The following is a 21,914-nucleotide window of genomic DNA, read 5'->3' as shown; positions in this document are numbered from 1 at the left end:
TTTCATGGTGAGGAAGCAATACATCTCACAGTTATTGATCAATGCCTGTCAGATTCATTCAGATGACAAATGCTAAGAGAAACTCTTAGTCTGAAGCAAGTGTTCATGGCTGCCACAGCTGAAAAGCATGCCGATTGACAAGCTGCTGAGATGGAGGGCAGAGGTGCCCAAAGTGAGTCAGTCATGAACATGAAAAACAAGCAGAAACACAAGGCTGAAGGACACAACAAGCTGATGTCTCTGAGGAAAAGGAAGTTGTGTTTCAGGTGTCAATTGTCATTTCCACAAGAACGTAAATGTCCCGCCACTGGACTGAAAAGCAAAGGCTATGGGAAGGAGAACCATTTTGTAACAGTTAGCAAGGTGAAGAAAAAAGTAAGTGTGTCACGGCAAGAAGACAAAATGGACTACCAAATGTTCCAGAAGCGATGTTCGACTCACGCCCACAAAGACAAGCAACAACATCAGTTGAAACAAATCAACACCAAAAGAAGTTGATTGTCATCTAAAATCATCATCAAAAAGTTTGTCAGTATCACTATCAAGCGAAAGTGAAGATGATAATTGTGTAATGTCAATGTTTACTTCAGAAAATGCACACATGTTGGACTAACCACATGTGAAGAAAAATAAGTCAGAGAAAAGTCAACATGAAAAGGGGCCAAAATCATTCAAACATTGTCCAAATATTACATTGAAAGTGAACAGTTGCTCAATACCTTTCATTATCAACAGTGGTGCATCGATAAACATTATGCCTGAAGAGAAATGTAATGACTATCTCCGTTACTGTGACTGACGCCATCAAAAACTAAAATATAGACATTGAAAAGCAAAGGTTCATTTGCAGTAACGATGAAGCACAAGAAGACGAAAGTGCAAGCGCCCATTTATGTGCTTCGAGGTACGGCGTCAAGAGCTTGTTCACTCAGTTTCAGCACAGCTGCTGATATGGGACTGATCTCATTGAACTGCAACATAAATGCTCATTACGAAATAATAAGTCAGTTCCTTTCTTTATTTCAAGCATTAGGAAAACTTAAGAGTATGAAAGTACAATTGCATATTAATGAGGATGTCCCTCCTGTTGCTCAAAGACACAGACAAATTGCATTTCATTTACCAGAATCTGTTGAAAAGGAACTCCAATTGTTACTTAAACATTATATCATTGGGTGTTTTACTGCTCCAACGCAAGGTTTTCTCCCATAGTGGTACTACCCAAAAAGGACAGTGAAGGAGCTGTACGCATCTGCGTGGATGTGAGCCAAGCGGACAAGGCAACTGAAAGAGAATGACACCCAGGTCCGCACATTGCTGACATGATAACACAATTGAATGGTACAAAGGTATTCTCTCGCCTTAATTTAAATAAAGAATATCACCAGTTGGAACTCGAAGAGAACTGCAGGTACATTACAACCTTTTCTACACATACTGGTCTTTTCAATACCAGAGGCTTAGTTTTGGTGTGTCACCAGCGGCACAGATTTTTCAAGATGCCATTCGCATATCATACAGCCTGAGGGTTTACGATTACAAGAATACGATTACAAAATTGTGCATTGTCCAGAGTGCATTACAGTGTCAAGGTACCCCTTCGAAGACAGCTGAAGCCTACAAATATTTAATTGTGAAATCAAACATGCCTGCTAGCATTTTGTGAGAACAAATGGTCACTGCCATGAGTCAAGATAATAACATGCTAAAACTGAAAGACATTATCACACATCAGTCATGGATCCAACATACTCAACCTCTTATCAGTGACAGGGAATACCAGAATTTTAGAAATGTCAAAGAGGAACTGTCTGTGACATAAGAAGGCATTATCCTGAGGGGTTCGAGAATTGTCATTCCAGAGAGTCTGCAACCACATATAATTGAATTGGCCCATGGAGAACATCGTAGAATTGTTGCCACAAAATGAGCTCTCCGAGATAGAGTTTGGTTTCCTCATCTCAATGAAAGAGTTAAAGGAGAATTAAAGGACTGTCATCTATGCAACTGCCTGTCATCGCAAACCACTCAATGCCCCTGAAGCATGTCATAGTTGCCAAAGAATGCCTGGGAAAGAATTGCTGTTGACTTTTTCGGTCCACTTGACAAATGGATATCACCGGATGGTGGCTGTCGAGGAATACTCCTGTTTTCTATTATTAGAAGGTCTGTCACTAGGGAGATAGTCACTGAGAGATTAGACAGCATCTTTGCAACATGGGACATTCCTACGATTTTAAAATCAGACAATGGCCCACCTTTCAATAGTCGAGAATTCATAGACTTTCTCAATCGGCTTAATGTGAAGCATCAGAAGAACACCCCTTTTTTGGCCAAAGGCTAATGACCTTGTTGAACATTTCATGAGTACATTAAAGAAAGCTGTTCAGGGTGCTGCATAGGAAAAGCTCGACCTCAAGACTGTCTTGAATTCCACCCTACAAGCTTACAGTTCGACTCCTCACTCGACCACCGGTGAAAGCCGAGCAAATTTGATGTTTGGGAGAGCAATGGTGACCAAGTTACCTCAATGGACCAACGCAAGATCAAGAACCAAGGAAGAAACCTGTATAAAAGATTTGGATCATAAAGAGAAAATGAAGGCCTATGCAGACAAGAGAAGACATACAAAAGACATTGGGGGTTATTACAACTTTGGAGGAGGTGTTAATCTGTCCCAAAAGTGACGGTAAAGTGACGGATATACCACCAGCCGTATTACGAGTCCATTATATCCTATGGAACTCGTAATACGGCTGGTGGTATATCCGTCACTTTACCGTCACTTTTGGGACAGATTAACACCTCCTCCAAAGTTGTAATAACCCCCATTGTCTTCACAAGAGAAGATCAAGCGCTCGCCTGTCAGCTTAGAAAACGTAAGTCCAGTGCTCCATTTGATTCTGAGCTGTTCCATGTTGTAACCAGCAAAGGACAAATGGTGACTGCCCAACGTCGTGGGGAATCCATTAGGTGAGATTCAGGCATGTGACTCATCACTCATCAGATACTGATGTCAACGTATAGACTCACTCAATAAGGACAACTGGAAAACCCCTGACTGCTGTTGCCCCTGCATCACCAAACCAGAACACAGACACTCCTGTTTCTGAAGGCACGACCGGGATGAGTAATTAAAGCCACAAGAAGGCTCATCGAAGAGCTAGGATTGTGTATATGTTTGTCAAAATGTTTAATTTTTTTTTATTTAACAGAGGGGGAAATGTAGTGTGTTTTGACCTTAGTACAGTACAGTACAACTGGTAAGTAAAGAGAAACTCCTTATTTAGTGTAAATCTTCAGGAGCCACCAACGACGTGTCCTGTCATCTCGCCAACTGTCGCTGCACTCCGTTCCCTAAACAACTCCAACACGAGTCCCCCACTGTCCCACATTCCAAATGTAACATCCACATAACATACTGTATCTTCCCTTTTTTATTTTTTTAACATGCCATACAAATAATTAAAACTAAAACAAACATATTTACATATCCTACAAAAAGTAAACAGACTATGAAAAACATTGAAAATCGTAAGCCACAAAAAGAAAACAAAAAAAAACCCAAGAATTTGGTTCCCCATAAAAGGACACAGAATACCAAACAATCATTTTTTTACAGAACTGCCTTAAGCTTCCAAGGCAAAACTTTTTCACAGGAGGATCTGCGTTCACACATTTTTCCCAACTCCATGGGGATTCTTTGAGTACTTGTGTTAGCCGAATCCATGTTCTGTGCAGTCGGACCATTACTGCCACCACTCTCACACCCAATACCTGGAGAAGACTCCCCAGGTATCTTTACAACCTTGGACATATTCCACCAATGACCCCCATCAACAATTACTGCATTGCCACAATTGTTTTTTTACCCTTACAGGATCACTGAAACCAGCATTTTTTTTTTTTTTTACAAACTTTTTTTTTATATGAACTAAATTTCCAGGACAAATCATACAAAGTTTGGTGGCCTTGATGTAGTCATATCTTTTCTTTATTAATTCCTGTCCCATACTGACATTCTCCCACTTATTCATACACTTTCCTTCTCTCAACCCCTTATCTTTCACGGAATTTGACAGCCAAGCCGGAAACAAAATAGAAGTTGGTTTGCAACCTCGTAACGCTTCAAAAGGAGAAACCATGGTCAAAGAATGAGGTGTAGAACGACAGAACCACGACATGGTCTTTACCGCTTCTTGAATGTCAAAATTATTATTCCTAGCCCATTTTATGCAATCCCCAACTGCTCTATTCATCCTCTCCACCAACCCATTGCTTTGAGGATGATAAAGAGAACTTTTTGAGTGCTTAACACCAGACTATTTAAAAAAAAATCAATTTCCAAATTAACAAACTGAACTCCATTGTCCGAGATGATAGCTTCTGAAAAACCTTCCCACATGAAAATGTCTTTGAGGAAGTTCACTGCACTGGATGCGGGTGGTGAGGCCTAAAAACGAACTTCCGGCCATCTACTGTGATAGTCCATGAGACCAAATGCATATCGCAAATTGTGAGGAAGAAAATTAAATGGGCTGATCATGTCTATACCTAACTTCCCCCAAGGTCTCTCTGGAAGTTTAATGGGATTGTAAAGGTGGAACACTCACCCTCAACCCCTTCTCAGCAGTTTTGCAGATCAAACACTCTTTGACCACAGCATCAACATCCTTATCCATAGAAGGCCACCAATAATTCTATATCAGCCTCCGTTTAGTCATTGTTGACCCAAAGTGACCTTCATGGGCTGAATTTATCAACCCAGAGCGGACCCCACATGGCGGAATACACTTCTCACATCTCAAAAGTACCCCATCTTCACCAGAAATATCCTCTGCAATTTTGCAAAGCGGTTATAATGACAAAGACATGTTTCTCTCTTTAGGCCAACCATTAATCACAAACTCCCTCACTTTCGCTAAAATTTCATCATCGCACTCCACTTTCTTACACTCTGCTTTGCTAACAGCTTTGCATACCGGTAGATCCACACTAGCAACAAAACAGTCTTCTCTATCATCCTCAGAATCAAATTCGTCCAACTCATCAATAGGTAACCTTGAAAGAAAGTCAGCCCTAACATTAACTTTACCTGGCAAGTGCTTAACTTCTATATCGTATTGCAGAAGATTAGTGGTCAGATGAGCAATACGTGGAGTAGTAGAATTGATCTTGTCACCTCCCAAAATATACAGAAGTGGTTTATGATCAGTCACAATAAAAAAAATTCTGCCTCACACATAACGTCTAAACTTCTCACTTGTCCCAGACGCATGCTAGAAGCTGATTTTCTATTACAGAATAGTTCAACTCTGCATCTCTCAGAACCATAGAAGTATAACGAATGGTTACTTCTCCCTGTGCAGATTCTTGGGTAAACAAAGTTCCCAAACCATACTTGCTGGCATCCACCATAATGGTACACCTTAACTGAGGACCATAAGAATGTAACACTTCAGCATTAATCGTCTCAGATTTCACCAATTCAAAGGTGTCCTAACAGTTCTTGTCCCACACAAAAGCTACACTATTTTTTAACATATTGGATAAACACCTCATCTTAGATGCATAATCGGGAATGACCCTGGCATAGAATTCACACAATCCAATAAGAGCGCAACTCATCTTTATTCCTAGGAGGAGGACAATCACTAACCGCTTTGACTAAACCTGGTCTACGTTTGACACCCTCAGAGGAAATGACATGTCCTAAAAAACTCAATTTCCCTCTTCCAAAATTCACATTTGTCACTTTTTACAACCACACTATAATTCTCAAAAATCTGTAAAACTGACTTGAGGATAGCATCATGTTCCACCAACTGTTTAGCAAAAATAAGAACATCATCCGGGAAGACAAGAACCCCATGGATCTCTTTCTAAGAAAGGTGGTGGAGCCGACACAGACTGCATGGTGTCGTAAAAGAAAAAATAATAATAAAATAAACGGTTTGCCAACTAAAAAAAAAATAATGAAATCACAGGACACGTAGCATCTATATTTTTTTTTGACTAAAGAATTAAGTTTTTGCTAAGATGTACCACTCTCACAGGCCAGGCTGTGTGTATCAGCGAAGAAATACCAAGTATTGCGCTGACACCCACTCCAATATCGACAATATTGACAAATTGACTGAGAATGCTTGCGCATCAGCGAAACGGGGCTGTGTGCGCTCAAAGTGGAAAAGCTGTGCGCATTAGAGTAAACTGTACATACAGTGTTGCTTGGAGACAGGTCAAAACTCTGACAAAATTACGTGCGGGAGCTTTCACTGCACGTTCCGTACGTACGGAGCTATTGTTGCCTGGGTATGCTCCGAATGAATGACCTTACCAAGTATGGGAGGCGTCAGGCAGGTGCGCACGTACTGCTTGCACTGACAGATAATTCAACAGCTCGCGCTCACATCGGGAATGCTGCCACTACATGCCTGGAGAACCCAAAATGCTTCCACGGAGACACCGGCACAACCACAGAAAATGGTCTACTTCCGATCATTAAGCAGCGCCGCAGCCAAAGATATCGAACCTGGAAAAGCGCGAATCCTGGAACAAACGCACGGGCTCTTGGGGATGGTGGCTCCAACTGCTCGTCACCAAATCTATGTTGTGATCGCAGTACAGAAACACAACTGGTAAGTAAAGAGAAACTCTTTATTTAGTATAAATCTTCAGGAGCCACCAACGACTCGTCCTGTCATCTCGCCAACTGTCGCTGCTCTCCGTTCCCTAGACAACTCCAGGACGAGTCCGTCACTGTCCCACATTCCAAATGGAACATCTACATAACATACTGTTCTGTAAGTATGAATGAGGGAACCCTTTTAGCTCCTGAAGGACTCCATAGAGCTGTGACATAAGTGTTAGAACGTGGTGAATGCAGGTTTAGAATGCTGAGTTGCCATTACACGCAGACAAATAAAGACATAGCTTCATGTGTAGCGTGTTCATTGGTGGGTACCCAGACTGGGGAAGACATATCTGGGACCCAGGCACACAAATAACAGCTGGAGTCAAAAACTGATCATATCATCATACTTCCAGGGGGAAGGTGGATTAGTAAGGTAAGATAAGGAGCAAGCACATTTTAAGAGTGGTTAGGTTAAGAATCTCATTTGTTGAGTTCTCAAAACATTTAATTGTTGTTTGAAAAGAAAGATTTTTATTTGTTTCTAAAGCAACCATGTCATTTTGTCTAAGTTGGTCAGGAAGGCAGACAACCACCGGCATACGACTGGTGGCCTCAGTTTTGTAACTATGTTTGTGCTTTCCAAAAACGTGATTGGTCCTCAAAATATCAGAAATCTCGTGATTTTTAAGACGTGGAAGCCTGATATAACAGTAAATTAAATAAATCTGAAATAAGTCAATAGTGGGAGACGAGCAAAGACAAAAATAAATAGTTTGAGAATTGTAGTCTGCTGAACAGGCCTAGCCACTGCACGCCTAATCCATCATATACTGCTGAGACAAAGGAAATGTGAAGTGATTGGGTGAGCCTACTTATGACAATAATCAATTACGGTGAGAGACTAAAATTATTTTTCATCATGGAATGACGGTCCATTGTTAATTTTCAACAATCATTGTGACAGGACCAGTAAAAACATACACATACCTTTGATAGAACTATCATTGGCTCCAAAAAAAATTGCAACTGCAACAATGTTTTGAGTATCAGAGTTTTTGCCAATTAATCTTGGAAGAACTATCTTCGCCCATCTTGTATTGTATCCTGACAGCCCTCGGTTAAGAACATCACATTTCCTGAAAAACACATTAGCAAAAGGAGAAAACAGTCACACAGTTGCAAAAGTTTTAACAGAAAACATGAACAGCTTATCAATGGATAAAGAAATGTGTTTCAATGTGCAACCTGCAATTTGTTGTAAATGCAACATTCATTGTAGTATATGCCTTCTTTCTGTAGAGTAGGGCAAGGTTTTGTCTCAGATTCCTAATCAGTAAACCCCTTTAATGCCCTAGGAAAGATAGAATGCTTGCAAATATGACAATTTTGCGATTTCCATTCAGCTGAATTGTGCTGTACAAGCTTTTCTTTTGTTTTAATGATTTATAGATTGTTATATGCTTATAAAATACTTAAAAATAAATGATGTATCATAACTAAAATATAACCAAAAAAGCATTTTCTGCTATTTGTTAACATTCTTAACATATCTTCAATATGAAACTCACTCCAATTCACTGCTGAACTTGACAGGAAGGGGAACTGTTGGGTGTACAGGGATGAAAGAAGGAAGGAGAGGAACCCATTGTTTCATCAGGAAGACATTGTATATAGGATGACGTATCTTAACTGTAACGTTTTAGGTTAGTTCAAGTCATGAAAGAGTTTGTGACCATATATGGTCGTGGCATTCCTTGACTGCAGATGCCAGTTGAGAGGAACTGCACAAGAATGAAATAATTCATCCAATTGGAAGGAATTGGTAAACATAGACAGTCCTACTAGCCTTTGTATTCATGATCAAAGCGCAGGCAGTGACAATTTGGATAGATAACAGGGCAGCCAAACCATATCGAAATTGAGAGCTTGGGGAAGGCGCTCCTCTACTGTATCCATAAACATTTTCATTTTTATGAACAAAAAAGATCCTTCTATCTAGGTCAGAATTCACGCCAGGTAGCGGACAATTCCAATACAGAAATTGAGTGCAATTGTGCCCTTAGCTCAGGAGATGACTCTATGGGCCAGATGTAGCAAAGAACCAATTTGCGACTTGCAAATTGCGAGTCCCTGCGACTCACAATTTGCAAGTCGCAAATTGGTATGCAGTACGGTGTCTCAGACACCGACTGCAACTCGCTATGGGGTCGCAATGACCCACCTCATTAATATTCATGAGGTGGGTCGCAAATTGCGGCCCCATAGCGAGTATAGGCACTCGCAAACATGGAGGCCTGCTGTCGTCAGCAGACCTCCATGTTCGTGACTGCTTTCAATAAAGCAGTTTTTTTTTTTTTTAAGTGTAGCCCGTTTTCCTTAAAGGAAAACGAGCTGCACTTAAAAAAAAAACGAAACCTTTAGTTTCGGTTTTTTTTCAGGGCAGGTAGTGGTCACTTGGACCACTACCTACCCTGAAAAAATATTTTTGGGTCCATTCACAAAGTGGAAGGGGTCCCATGGGGACCCCTTCCAATTTGCGAGTGGGTTACCATCCACTTGAAGTGGATGGTAACTGCGACACCATTTGCGACCGCATATGCGGTCGCAAATGGTATTGCATACCACTCAGAATCGCAAATAGGAAGGGAACACCCCTTCCTATTTGCGATTCAGAAATGCATATTGCGAGTCGGTACCGACTCGCAATATGCATTTCTGCATTGGGAAACGCGTTTAGCGACTCGCAAACGGCAATTTTTGCCGTTTGCGAGTCGCTAAACTTTTCCTGCATCTGGCCCTATATCTTTTAATTTTAGGACGTTTGTAATCGGAGTGGCTGTAGTGAAGGCATGTTAGGACCTGCTTAGAGGCTCTATTTTTAAATGTATGTTTTTAACCTAGCATTTCTTTTCTGTTGTAACCTTTTACATGGCTTTTCGTTTATTGAGATAATGTACTGAGAAATAATTGGACATGTTGCTCATTCCTAGTAAGACACCTAATTGTACATGCACCAGAGGAGCATTTCCACTGGGCTTATCCTGGAACTTTGAATGCATGCAGCGCCAGAGATGCAGCTTGGCTGAGTCTGATGCCATTCTGGATCCGACCTCTACCCTTCATAGGACCATTAGCCGCAATACTCCAGACTGGCTTCCTGGTGTCCTGGTAAATCTTACCAGGTATGGGGGTTCAGGGTTTCCCAATAGATCTGGCAGAGGGTGCTCCCACTGTGCTCTCAGCAGTATAGGTAGTTACAGATAGGAGTTTACCAACACAATCACAGAACCATGGATGAACTGTTTATTTGTTATCATCTTTGTAATGGTGGTTACCATACTTGTAGGACCCATCTTTTACCCTGGTGTCTAGGCGTTCAGGTGGGGCACTGTGAGCTAGCTAGGAATCATGTAACATCTCACAATGGTACATGTGGATTGAGTCCCTATACCCTGACGTTTGTGTTGACCAAATACACAGTCCTACTTTATTTGTATGAATCAAATAACATGGTGCTCCAGTAATCACCCTATCTGCAGACAAGACAAATGCTCTCTTCCAACAGTTTGACTTCTGCGTTCCCAGTCAATGGAGATAGATGCACTGTTAAGGCCTTACCCCCAGCTCTCCTGTTCGCCTTACCTACTGCTTACGCAGGAATCTGAGAGAGGATCCATAGTCATAGTGATTCTCCTGTTTTTGCACAGAAGGCCTTAGTTCCCATTTCTTTTTCAAATGACAATATGCAAGAAATGGACTCAATTATTAGTTCCTTGACCTCTTCTCCGTCATTGTGAAAACAAGGTGTCATCCCTGTGCCTAAATCTCTCTGCATGGAAGTTGAGAGGGCATGGCTCCACTAGTTGGAGCTTTCATTACCTGTTTCAGTGTTCACTCGGGCTTCCAAGAGACCATCTCCAAGAAAAGCTTATGATTACCAATCTGCCCTCTTCTCTAAATTGAGTCTTCATCAATTGTCATCTTTTCAAAGTCAGCCTGAATAAGTGCTTCAGTTTTTACAAGATGACTTTGATACTTGCTTATCAGTAGCAGTGCTGCAATTACTATGGGTTTCCATTTGGATCTTCCGAGAACTTTGGTGGTCTTTCATCTATTGGAGTTCTAATTGCACAACTTCGTTTTCAGGGATTTTCATTGCTGGTGCCCAGAATTTAAAATCCAGCTCATTACTGAAATACGTCTTTAGTTCGTTCTACCTTACATGCTGCTTATAGACCTCTCCAGTGCAAGTCTCTTTCCAAATTTTTACTGGCCACTATATTTTAAGGTTAGGCCCAGTGATTCTTCCATATGTTAATTCTTACATTCATTGTGACCAGACGTTGTCTGCTAAAGAAGGAGAAACATGCGTACACATACTTGACATGTAAGAGCAGTTAAAAGTTATTTGAAATGGTTTGCTAAGTTTTGACAATGTGAAAATCTATTTCTGAATTTTGGTACTCTCCTGAAAAGTTACAAATCCTCAGCTTTTACATACAGATTAGGCCCAGTGGATAAGGCTGGTTATCTCAAAAGCGCGCTCTCAAGTTTGACAAACATTTCCATTAATTTTCAGGGACACTCTAGAAGCATAAAAGCTGCTTACTGGCCAGAGTTTGGGGAGCATTTATTAGCTATGTGGGCTACACCTCCCCCACCTCCACCATCCCCCTTACTGGTAATCTTCATTACTCAGATTCTTCTTTCCTTGTCCCAGTTCTTTAGACCCACTACCCCTCCTGGAAGAACTTTGTTGGCAATCTTAATTATTTGGCTTGGTACTAACAAACAACATGTAGGTTTCCACTCTTCCCTATTTACAGCCCACATTAGTGGTGAAGCAGATCAGAGACAAATTCCTTCTCTCAAGGGAATTGCCTTAAAAAAAACAGTTTTTGATAGGGATGCCTTTGTGAGAGTCGTCTCTTGACGCAATCACTAAGACAGGAAGGAAGAATAGAGTGATAAAGATAACCAGCAAGTAATCCAGGGATTTATCAGATGGAACTTGTCCCTAGCGCCACAGAAAAGGTACACATGTAGTTAATCTGTTATCTCATGCAGAAGTCCACACAATTTTTATGGGTGCCTTAAAATGAGAAGTGCCTTTTTGAAACACCTCCAGATGGGCTAACTATTGAACCTGAGATGAAACCTTCAGTGTTAGTAGCTTGCTCCTCATTTCCAGTAGCATCGTTTTTCTATGCAAGTCCTCAGGGTGCACGTGAGGGGAGAAAACAATCTTGCTTTGCTTACAGTAGATTTCATTTTTCTTCCCTGCTTCCCGCAATTGTGGCTCCCTCAGTACTAATGGCCAGAGGGTAACTACAGCTGAAATACACCCTTTTCTAGCTCCCCGTCACACTCAGGTCCTTTGTGGTGAGCCTAAAAGTTTGACCAGCTCAAAAAGGAGAGTGAATCAATCAATCAATCAGGAATTTGTAAAGCGCACTACTCACCCCTGAGGGTCTCATGGCGCTGAGGAGGGGGGTAATGTGGGGGGGTGCTGCTACTGCTCGAACAGCAAGGTCTTGAGAAGTTTCCTGAAGGTAGTTGAGATCGTCTTCCCATACCCTTGACTGCAGCCACAATCTTTACATGCACAGGTGTGCATTTACTGAACATCACAGTGTGCCAGACATGATGTGTTGCATGGGAGTCAGTAGTACGTCTGGGGCTCAAGCTAGGCCAGCAATTATAGCCATGTTGAAGTTGCACTGAGAGGCTGCAGATAGTGGTGGTATGGCTGCGGAGAAGGTAGTCTAAGCGACTGAAAAACTGGAAAGCTATAATTGTGGGACTATGAGCCTCACAGTCGCCATACCTTTGAATGGTGACAACATTGAATTACATTTATTCTACATGACACATTTAGAATGACCACTGATGGTTAACCAAGTGACTCTGATAGAGTAATTTATTATATTAGAGAGATTGTCACCAGTTTAGCTATTATGATGCAACATGGAAAACAACAGGCGAAGCAACATTTTGAGACTAGTAAATACAGTGCTGCAGAACGGGGAAAGAATACGTTTCTTCTACTTACTCACTGACACTCGTAAGACTACTGACATTGGAGCTGACAGTAAAGCAATGTTAATGGAACTAAAGGCATGTATGTTGTGGTACAGTATAAAAAGCAGTCATACACCTGTGAGGGTTTCTTGGCACTGGAGGGTTTCAAGAACTTGGTCACTACTGAGAAAAAAAGACTAAAGCACAAGCTAAACACAGGTGAACAGATGTTTTTAGAAGCCTATGGAAATGGCTAGGATTAGGTGTCAGCCTGAAAGAAGGTGGTAAAGAGGTCAGTAGAGTAGATCTTAGAACGTAATGGCCCAGCTGTCAAATCTTCTGTGGTGGAAGAAATGAGGAATTTGCAGAAGCCCCACACCAGAAGAATTCAAGGCTCTAGTTGTGTAATGCTGAAAACGGAGTCTTAGAAAGTAAAATTATGAGTGGTAAAGACATTTTTAATAATATAGTGTTTTAAACTGTAGTGGGTAGCCAGTGAAATTTTCAAGCAAAGATTTTGCAAGGGACCTATTGCTGGTCTAACAGCATTATTCTGTGTGATCTGAATAGGTGCAACAACAAATTTAGGTAGCCGTAATTGGAGGTCACTGGTACAATTGATTTGGGAGAAGACAGTGGCCCTGATTGCATAGCCTATTTGTTCGTAGGACCAGAATAAAATAACACTGGAAACTGTCATAGTCATGGTAAGTTTGGAGTCAAACTTGAGTCTCAAGAGCCTAGCTGTTCATGCAAGGCAGGGCTATATACACATTGAGCTAGGCAAATAGGTGACTTTCAAATACTCAGTTTTGTTCTAGTTATCTGACCCAGTGGCTGTCCACTCACTTCATAACTTCCAACAGACAGTGCTGAAAAGTTTCTAGATGTTATTCCGCACTGCTCAGCCGGAGTAACAGCTGGGTATCATCAGCGTATATGTGTACAACTTAAGGCCATGTGAGTGGAGCAGTCTAACCAGTAACTCAACATACATTTGATGTGATTTTAATTTGGAAGATGCACAGCTACCCAATGATGTTCTTTCACTACATTACAGTAACAGCAAGCAGGGCGACAGTTATAGAGGGTAGAGATTACTTTTCAGACAGTTACAAAAAATAAAGTGATCTTTCTCTCCTATAGATTTAGGAAGTGAGTTCCAGAGGGTGACATTATAGAAAAAAGAAAAGTTACTCCACCCCCAATAGTTGGACACAACATATCTGAAATGAAGGAAGAAAGGCTAACAAGACAGAGCTCAAGGAACATAGAGCGTTATGGGGGCCTATTCACAAACTGCTTTTTCAAGTACATTTTGTACAATAGTACTACAATTTCACCTATATTTTTCTGTGCACAGTCTCCACACCAGCAAAAAATTGTTTTAGTAATAAAGGAGGGAGAGGGTTTCTTCTAAGGACAGGGGTTAAGGGAAGAGCTACAAGGGGTTTACAAAGTGTTAGAGACAGGGTTAGAGAGGGGCAAACACCCACCCGCAAAAGAGTAAGCCCGTTGCTATTCACAGAATGCACTCTAAAGTTACTACAGCCAAAAAGGGACCCGTAGAACTAGTAAATGAGTCCAGCTCATAGCTCAAGTAAGTCCAGCACCTCATATGTAGCACCAACTACTTTTACTACAGTACCCTCCCACAGAAAATTATGGCGGTAGGGACTTAAAATACAACCCCATATTAAGTAATGTTAAATTGCATTAAATTATTTTAAACAGTTCAATATATAAGCACATTTAATTTAATGGTAACAAAAATATAAAAAATACATATTTCTTTATAAAATATGCTAATCTATTTTGTAATTAAAAATGAATCTAAGTGAACATTTTAATAACAATTAAAGACATGTATTTGTATTAATTTTTAATTAATTCTCTTCATCACTTTTAAGAAATAATGCATAATAAAATAATGTAGTTTTTTATATGAAACTTCAAACAAATTAACATGTTTTTTAAATATTTAAATCAAATATTTAACTTTTAATGTATTAGTGTTGTACCATTTGTTTTTTTTAAATCTACATCTAAATTAAATACATCAATTTAAATTACAATATTATTTAACATTAAAATATTGTTAGTATTTTTGTTTTAATTCAATTAACTTTTTTTTAGTTTCCTCTATAGTTTTAAAAAAGGGAGACTCACAACTAAAAGACTGTTTAATGATTAAACCTGGGGAAATGTTTGTACATCTTTGGAATGTTCCCTTAGAACCAAATGGTGGACATTTATTTACATAAAGACTACAACAATTGCAATGCACCTGTTAATAAAATAAGTTCTCAACTCCACCACCCATCTTCAGATGAAACTCAATTCAACAACAATCAATCACAGCCATGTTGACCCGATAAAAAAAGAACCACACGGAAATGCTTAGAAGAATACTGGTTATTGATGCCTCTCAGATCTTGCCCAAAAGATATATGGAGCCTGCAGGCAACCCACCTGGATGCACGTGCCTTGGGTTGGCGTGGGGGTGGGGTGGGGAATGGGAGGACTAGGAACTGCACCTGCCCATATAGCTTAGTCTCGTAACTGCTGCATACTCTTTGTCTTTTCCTTATCTCCTTTTCTGCTATTACTATGTTCATTCCACTAAAATTCTATAAATAAATACATAACAAAAAAAAGGAACTCACATCCATACCAAACCTCTTTTCATGCCATCACTACATTGGTGAACATCTTTGTACATTTGCCTCTTGTTTTGAGAAGCATGTAGTTGAGGAAAAGGAGGGACAGGGTGTAGGAAGTCGGCTCTGTATGTGCTATTTCAAAGTAAGGAATAGCATGCACAGAGTCCAAGGGTTCCCCTTAGAGGTAAAATAGTGGTAAAAAGAGATAATACTAATGCTCTATTTTGTGGTAGTGTGGTCGAGCAGTAGGCTTATCCAAGGAGTAGTGTTAAGCATTTGTTGTACATACACATAGACAATAAATGAGGTACACACACTCGGAGACAAATCCAGCCAATAGGTTTTGTATAGAAAAATATCTTTTCTTAGTTTATTTTAAGAACCACAGGTTCAAATTTAACATGTAATATCTTGTTTGAAAGGTATTGCAGGTAAGTACATTAGGAACTTTGAATCATTTCAATTGCATGTATACTTTTCAAGTTATTCACAAATAGCTATTTTAAAAGTGGACACTTAGTGCAATTTTCACAGTTCCTGGGGGAGGTAAGTTTTTGTTAGTTTTACCAGGTAAGTAAGACACTTACAGGGTTCAGTTCTTGGTCCACAGTAGCCCACCGTTGGGGGTTCAGAGCGACCCCAAAGTTACCACACCAGCAGCTCAGGGCCGGTCAGGTGCAGAGTTCAAAGTGGTGCCCAAAACGCATAGGCTCCAATGGAGAGAAGGGAGTGCCCCGGTTCCAGTCTGCCAGCAGGTAAGTACCCGCGTCTTCGGAGGGCAGACCAGGGGGGTTTTGTAGGGCACCGGGGGGGACACAAGCCCACACAGAAATTTCACCCTCAGCGGCGCGGGGGCGGCCGGGTGCAGTGTTAGAACAAGCGTCGGGTTTGCAATGGAAGTCAATGAGAGATCAAGGGATCTCTTCAGCGCTGCAGGCAGGCAAGGGGGGGGCTTCCTCGGGGAAACCTCCACTTGGGCAAGGGAGAGGGACTCCTGGGGGTCACTTCTGCAGTGAAAGTCCGGTCCTTCAGGTCCTGGGGGCTGCGGGTGCAGGGTCTTTTCCAGGCGTCGGGACTTAGGTTTCAGAGAGTCGCGGTCAGGGGAAGCCTCGGGATTCCCTCTGCAGGCGGCGCTGTGGGGGCTCAGGGGGGACAGGTTTTGGTACTCACAGTCGTAGAGTAGTCCGGGGGTCCTCCCTGAGGTGTTGGTTCTCCACCAGCCGAGTCGGGGTCGCCGGGTGCAGTGTTGCACGTCTCACGCTTCTTGCGGGGAGATTGCAGGGTTCTTTAAAGCTGCTCCTTTGGATAAAGTTGCAGTCTTTTTGGAGCAGGTCCGCTGTCCTCGGGAGTTTCTTGTCGTCGTCGAAGCAGGGCAGTCCTCAGAGGATGCAGAGGTCGCTGGTCCCTTTGGAAGGCGTCGCTGGAGCAGAGTTCTTTGGAAGGCAGGAGACAGGCCGGTGAGTTTCTGGAGCCAAGGCAGTTGTTGTCTTCTGGTCTTCCTCTGCAGGGGTTTTCAGCTAGGCAGTCCTTCTTCTTGTTGTTGCAGGAATCTAAATCTTTAGGTTCAGGGAAGCCCTTAAATACTAAATTTAAGGGCGTGTTTAGGTCTGGGGGGTTAGTAGCCAATGGCTACTAGCCCTGAGGGTGGGTACACCCTCTTTGTGCCTCCTCCCAAGGGGAGGGGGTCACATTCCTATCCCTATTGGGGGAATCCTCCTTCTACAAGATGGAGGATTTCTAAAAGTCAGAGTCACCTCAGCTCAGGACACCTTAGGGGCTGTCCTGACTGGCCAGTGACTCCTCCTTGTTTTTCTCATTATCTCTCCTGGACTTGCCGCCAAAAGTGGGGGCTGTGTCCAGGGGGCGGGCATCTCCACTAGCTGGAGTGCCCTGGGGCATTGTAAGACGAAGCTTGAGCCTTTGAAGCTCACTGCTAGGTGTTACAGTTCCTGCAGGGGGGAGGTGTGAAGCACCTCCACCCAGAGCAGGCTTTGTTTCTGTCCTCAGAGAGCACAAAGGCTCTCACCGCATGAGGTCAGACACTCGTCTCTCAGCAGCAGGCTGGCACAGACCAGTCAGTCCTGCACTGAACAATTGGGTAAAATACAGGGGGTATCTCTAAGATGCCCTCTGTGTGCATTTTTTAATAAATCCAACACTGGCATCAGTGTGGGTTTATTATTCTGAGAAGTTTGATACTAAACTTCCCAGTATTCAGTGTAGCCATTATGGAGCTGTGGAGTTCGTTTTTGACAGACTCCCAGCCCATAAACTCCTATGGCTACCCTGTACTTACAATGTCTAAGGTTTTGCTTAGACACTGTAGGGGCATAGTGCTCATGCACATATGCCCTCACCTGTGGTATAGTGCACCCTGCTTTAGGGCTGTAAGGCCTACTAGAGGGGTGACTTACCTATGCCACAGGCAGTGGGACGTTGGCATGGCACCCTGAGGGGAGTGCTATGTCGACTTAGTCATTTTCTCCCATCAGCACACACAAGCTGGCAAGCAGTGTGTCTGTGCTGAGTGAGGGGTCCCTAGGGTGGCATAAGACATGCTGCAGCCCTTAGAGACCTTCCCTGGCATCAGGGCCCTTGGTACCAGAGGTACCAGTTACAAGGGACTTACCTAGGTGCCAGGGTTGTGCCAATTGTGGAAACAATGGTACATTTTAGGTGAAAGAACACTGGTGCTGGGGCCTGGTTAGCAGGGTCCCAGCACACTTCTCAGTCAAGTCAGCATCAGTATCAGGCAAAAAGTGGGGGGTAACTGCAACAGGGAGCCATTTCTTTACACAGGGTTTAAAGGCAAAGGATCAACATATTTGGAATGTTCAGGGAAGCTGCCACAGCCAAACATCACTTCTCACCTGATGTGATCCTGGACATGGATACTGACAGGGAACACACAGAACTTAACTACAGTCTGCTTCGTCAAAATAATGTCTGCACTCCATTTCATGGCCACTGGATCTTTTCAGAGCATCTACTCTGACAATGCTGACATCCCACAGATAGGCCAGTCCCGATGCTTGCATCAGGTACTGAGATGTATCAACAGAATAGTGTACCACTTTATTTCCAGGCCTCAGTCCCTGGTGGAAAGGGAATGTGTGGCAAGGGAATTTTATGCCTTTGCCCACTTCCCTTTTGTCCTACGTGCCATTGACTGCATCCACTGCACACACTGCATGTAGGAAAGCATGGTGTAATACAATTAGAATAGTGCCCCCTTTGTTAAAAAAATAAACTTCTTTTTGCAGGGAATGACAAGTAGGCTCTTTCTCTCTCTTTTTTATCACACCCCACAGACATCCAATGACAGTATCTCAGCAGAGGTCCAATAGGGCACACATACGTACACACACCATTACTGAACAGAATTTTGGGGCCCCCAAGTCGCAAATCAAACGTCATGACCATATATTGGGTGTACCGGTGTACACTCCAGACGTTGTGTTCAAGATTGTTGTACCCTGTCGTGTGTTGCACAGGATCACCCTACAATGGGACTTACATACAGATCTTGTCCCTAATCTATGCCAACATCCAGGTACCCTGTTTGGAGAATAGAACAAAGAGTAGGGTATGCAGGTACAGGATTGGCTTGTAAACTTATTTTCCTCTTGGGCTGCTAGTTTGTTTACTGCATTTATGTGCTTGGACAGTCTCTTGTCAATGATGAATAGTGGACGACTATTACATGCAAAGATACCAACCAGAGAAAAACTGTTACTTCACATAATGTCACCAACTAACATGTTATGCTTAAGTTTAAAAAAAGTTGATTATTCTCTTTCTCAAACATTGTTATCACTTACAAATACCAATACACAACCATAATATCTCCTATACTACACTCATGTTTAGGACAAACATACTAAAATTGTAACTTGACTCATATACATTAGGTACACAACCATGCTTGCTTTGATTTTGTTATTGTATCACATTTTGAGTTTTTGTAGATCATGCTGTGTGTCCTACTTCTGCAAGTGGAGCACCTACCCTGTGTGTGGAGATTCCCCTCAAAATGTGGGGTGTACATCTCCTCTTACCACAACAAAAAGGAAAGTACACACAGGAAGAGCAAGCTGGCCATTTTGTTTTCCATCTGAGCCACACTGACCTCTAAGCACCATCCTCCATGATCATCACTGAGGATCACCCCTAAGATTTATGGGGGTCCTGATACACAGTTGACCAATTTAGCATGGCCCCAAATCTTGGAGGACATTGCCACATGCAGCAGTGCACTGGGTCTCAAATATCCAGCAGGTTAAGCTTTGTCGCAAGTGCTGGGAGGAAGATCACCGCTGGGCACGAATTAAGGGTCAGGATATTATGGGACTGTCCTTCGAGCCACAGAAGCAGCACCCCCATATGACACCATTATACTGGAGAACCCTGAAAGCTGCCTGGCTGACCCTTTGTGCTCAGATGGAAGAGTCTGAGCAACAGAGACACAGTAAGTGTACATTCGTTTTTGGCACTTAGGTGCAGGTGCATTTTGAGAGTGCTTCCGTGTCAAGTGTTCACTGTGAGCTTTGTCATCACCTTGTACGTTTTATTTGATATGTTTATGTTTTAAAAGTTAGACTTTACTAACATCGATGTGCGTTGCTTATTCCCTTTGAATTGCCCACTAATCTGATCTTGACATTGTGGAAATGTTTTTAAAATATCCAGAAATCCTGACAACATAAAAGTAAAAATATAGATTATACATTATAAATCTGTAACATTTGCTGTTCCAATTTTACTTTACTTGATGCTGATATTTTGCACCTTTACCTGACCTCCTAACCACGGTGTTTGCTAAATTGTACCTTCAAACATCACAAAATTAATTAACAATATGTGAACGTTTTGATTAAAAAAAATATGGACCAGTTCGACCTCCTTTAAAATGCTTTGCAGACCGGTTGAAAAACGTTCTGCTCTCAGATAACCTATGTATAGAAACTGTTGAGAACCTACATTTCCAACAGGTTGAATGCATTTTTGACAAACGTCAAGTATTACCAACCCTTTAGCCTCCTTTGAATGGCTAGTTCTCCCAGTAACCAGAGCTTAAGACAAGGGACATTTATGCATGTAAAACATTACCTCCCTCTTGTGCTGCCCAATCCCTTTCCCTAGAAGATTTGTCAGTGGCTGCATTCAAGCAGGCCCTGACACCAATTGTAGAAGTTCAGGAAGCACTGTCTCTGGATATACCGACATATCTGGAGAGGTCTGGAAGCTCCAAGAGATGGTCTTAGGCAAACTTTATATGGCGTCATGACCTCCATGACACCAGCTCTTATGTCTTGTCTGCCTCCCAAATCCACCCCACTTCCTGTACATGTGCCCAACCTCATGCTGTGTATGGGAATAAACATCTTACTTTACTTTTTTTTTAAACATACAAATTCACTAAAAACAACAGAGGGTAAAGTAATGGTATAGTCTCTGGTATAATATCTTATTTTACATTAAAAAGCCTTCCAATTTCACTAAAAAAACAGGTGGGAAGGGGGGTGGTTTCGGCGTCGATTGAACATGTCAATTGATCAGATGGCTCCTGTCCAAACTGGCCCTTCTGTGAAAAATTCTGACAAAGGGGGGTGGCCAAATCACCCCCAACATACATGCAGAGCCGAAGGAGCTGAGGGCCACTACAGCAACTCAAAGAAAGACGTCCCCTGGGCCCTGACAGCCGGCCTGAGGAGATTCTGCCCCTCGCTGCTGGGACCTAGGCGGAGACGAGCAGTGGGGACCTAGTGGCGCCGAACTGTGCCACAACTGATACTGATGTGATGAACCTGAGTGGGCCCTGGCGGAGTCCCAAATGAACTGTCCTCTCCTACCCCACCTGGACTCGGAGGCTGGGAGGGGCAGGAAAGGTTGAGATCGGGAGGTCCGAAAGAAGAAAGGCATCAATGCGGATGACTCTCCAAGCCTCCCCTCTGGCTACACGGGGATTGGAAGTACACGAAGAGCCCATAATTGCGAGCGGTGATGCACCGGGACAACCCCAATTACTGTATTCTTGCTACACGAAGCCAGCCCTTCAAAGACACAAGGACCGTCCAGCGGCCATTGAGATCCTATCTGTTGTGACCCTGAGTGGAGACAGAGACGAGTAGCGTGACACTGTGCCAGGTGAAAGACTGACGCAGCAGGCCTGATCGAGCCTGGGGGGAGTGCCAAGAGATCAGCCCTCCCTTTCAGTTACGGTGACCTGGAGGACACGAGAGCTTCAAGGAGGTAGGCAGAGGTGCTGATATCGATCACACACTGAAGGAGAGGCAACGACACAGGCAGTGGTCAGACTGGCGCCTGGGCAAAGCCACACAATTACTACATGCCAGAGCGGAGGTTGCAGAAGGGAGGCCTCACACCTAAATAACATCCACCCAGTGGGATTACCAGAATGCTGCAAAAGGAGGCACCCGGAGCGGTTCCTTGACAATTTTGTCAGGGATTTGGTGCAGCCTGATGACCTCTGTGGTAGAAATAGCCCACAGAATCCCTGGTGCACCACCCAAATCTGGGTCCAGAACACTTCCCTTTATTGAAAGAATCATAAACTATAGAGACAGCGATGCAAT

The 21,914-nt window shown here is 42.6% G+C and overlaps 1 protein-coding gene across 1 annotated transcript in view; it reads right to left on the bottom strand.

The window, feature by feature from the left end:
- IAH1 (isoamyl acetate hydrolyzing esterase 1 (putative)) overlaps positions 1-21,914 on the bottom strand; it is a 197,837-nt gene that overhangs the window by 133,669 nt on the left and 42,254 nt on the right. Inside the window, exon 3 of the mRNA XM_069235904.1 lies at positions 7,622-7,770. Within this exon, the coding sequence (XP_069092005.1) occupies positions 7,622-7,770 (149 nt within the window). The remainder of the gene's footprint in view (positions 1-7,621; positions 7,771-21,914) is intronic.

Source organism: Pleurodeles waltl, chromosome 5 (assembly GCF_031143425.1).
Source record: "Pleurodeles waltl isolate 20211129_DDA chromosome 5, aPleWal1.hap1.20221129, whole genome shotgun sequence".
NCBI lineage: Eukaryota > Metazoa > Chordata > Amphibia > Caudata > Salamandridae > Pleurodeles > Pleurodeles waltl.
Note: the sequence above shows the minus strand (reverse complement) of the source record. Positions and strands in the feature narration are given on the sequence as shown.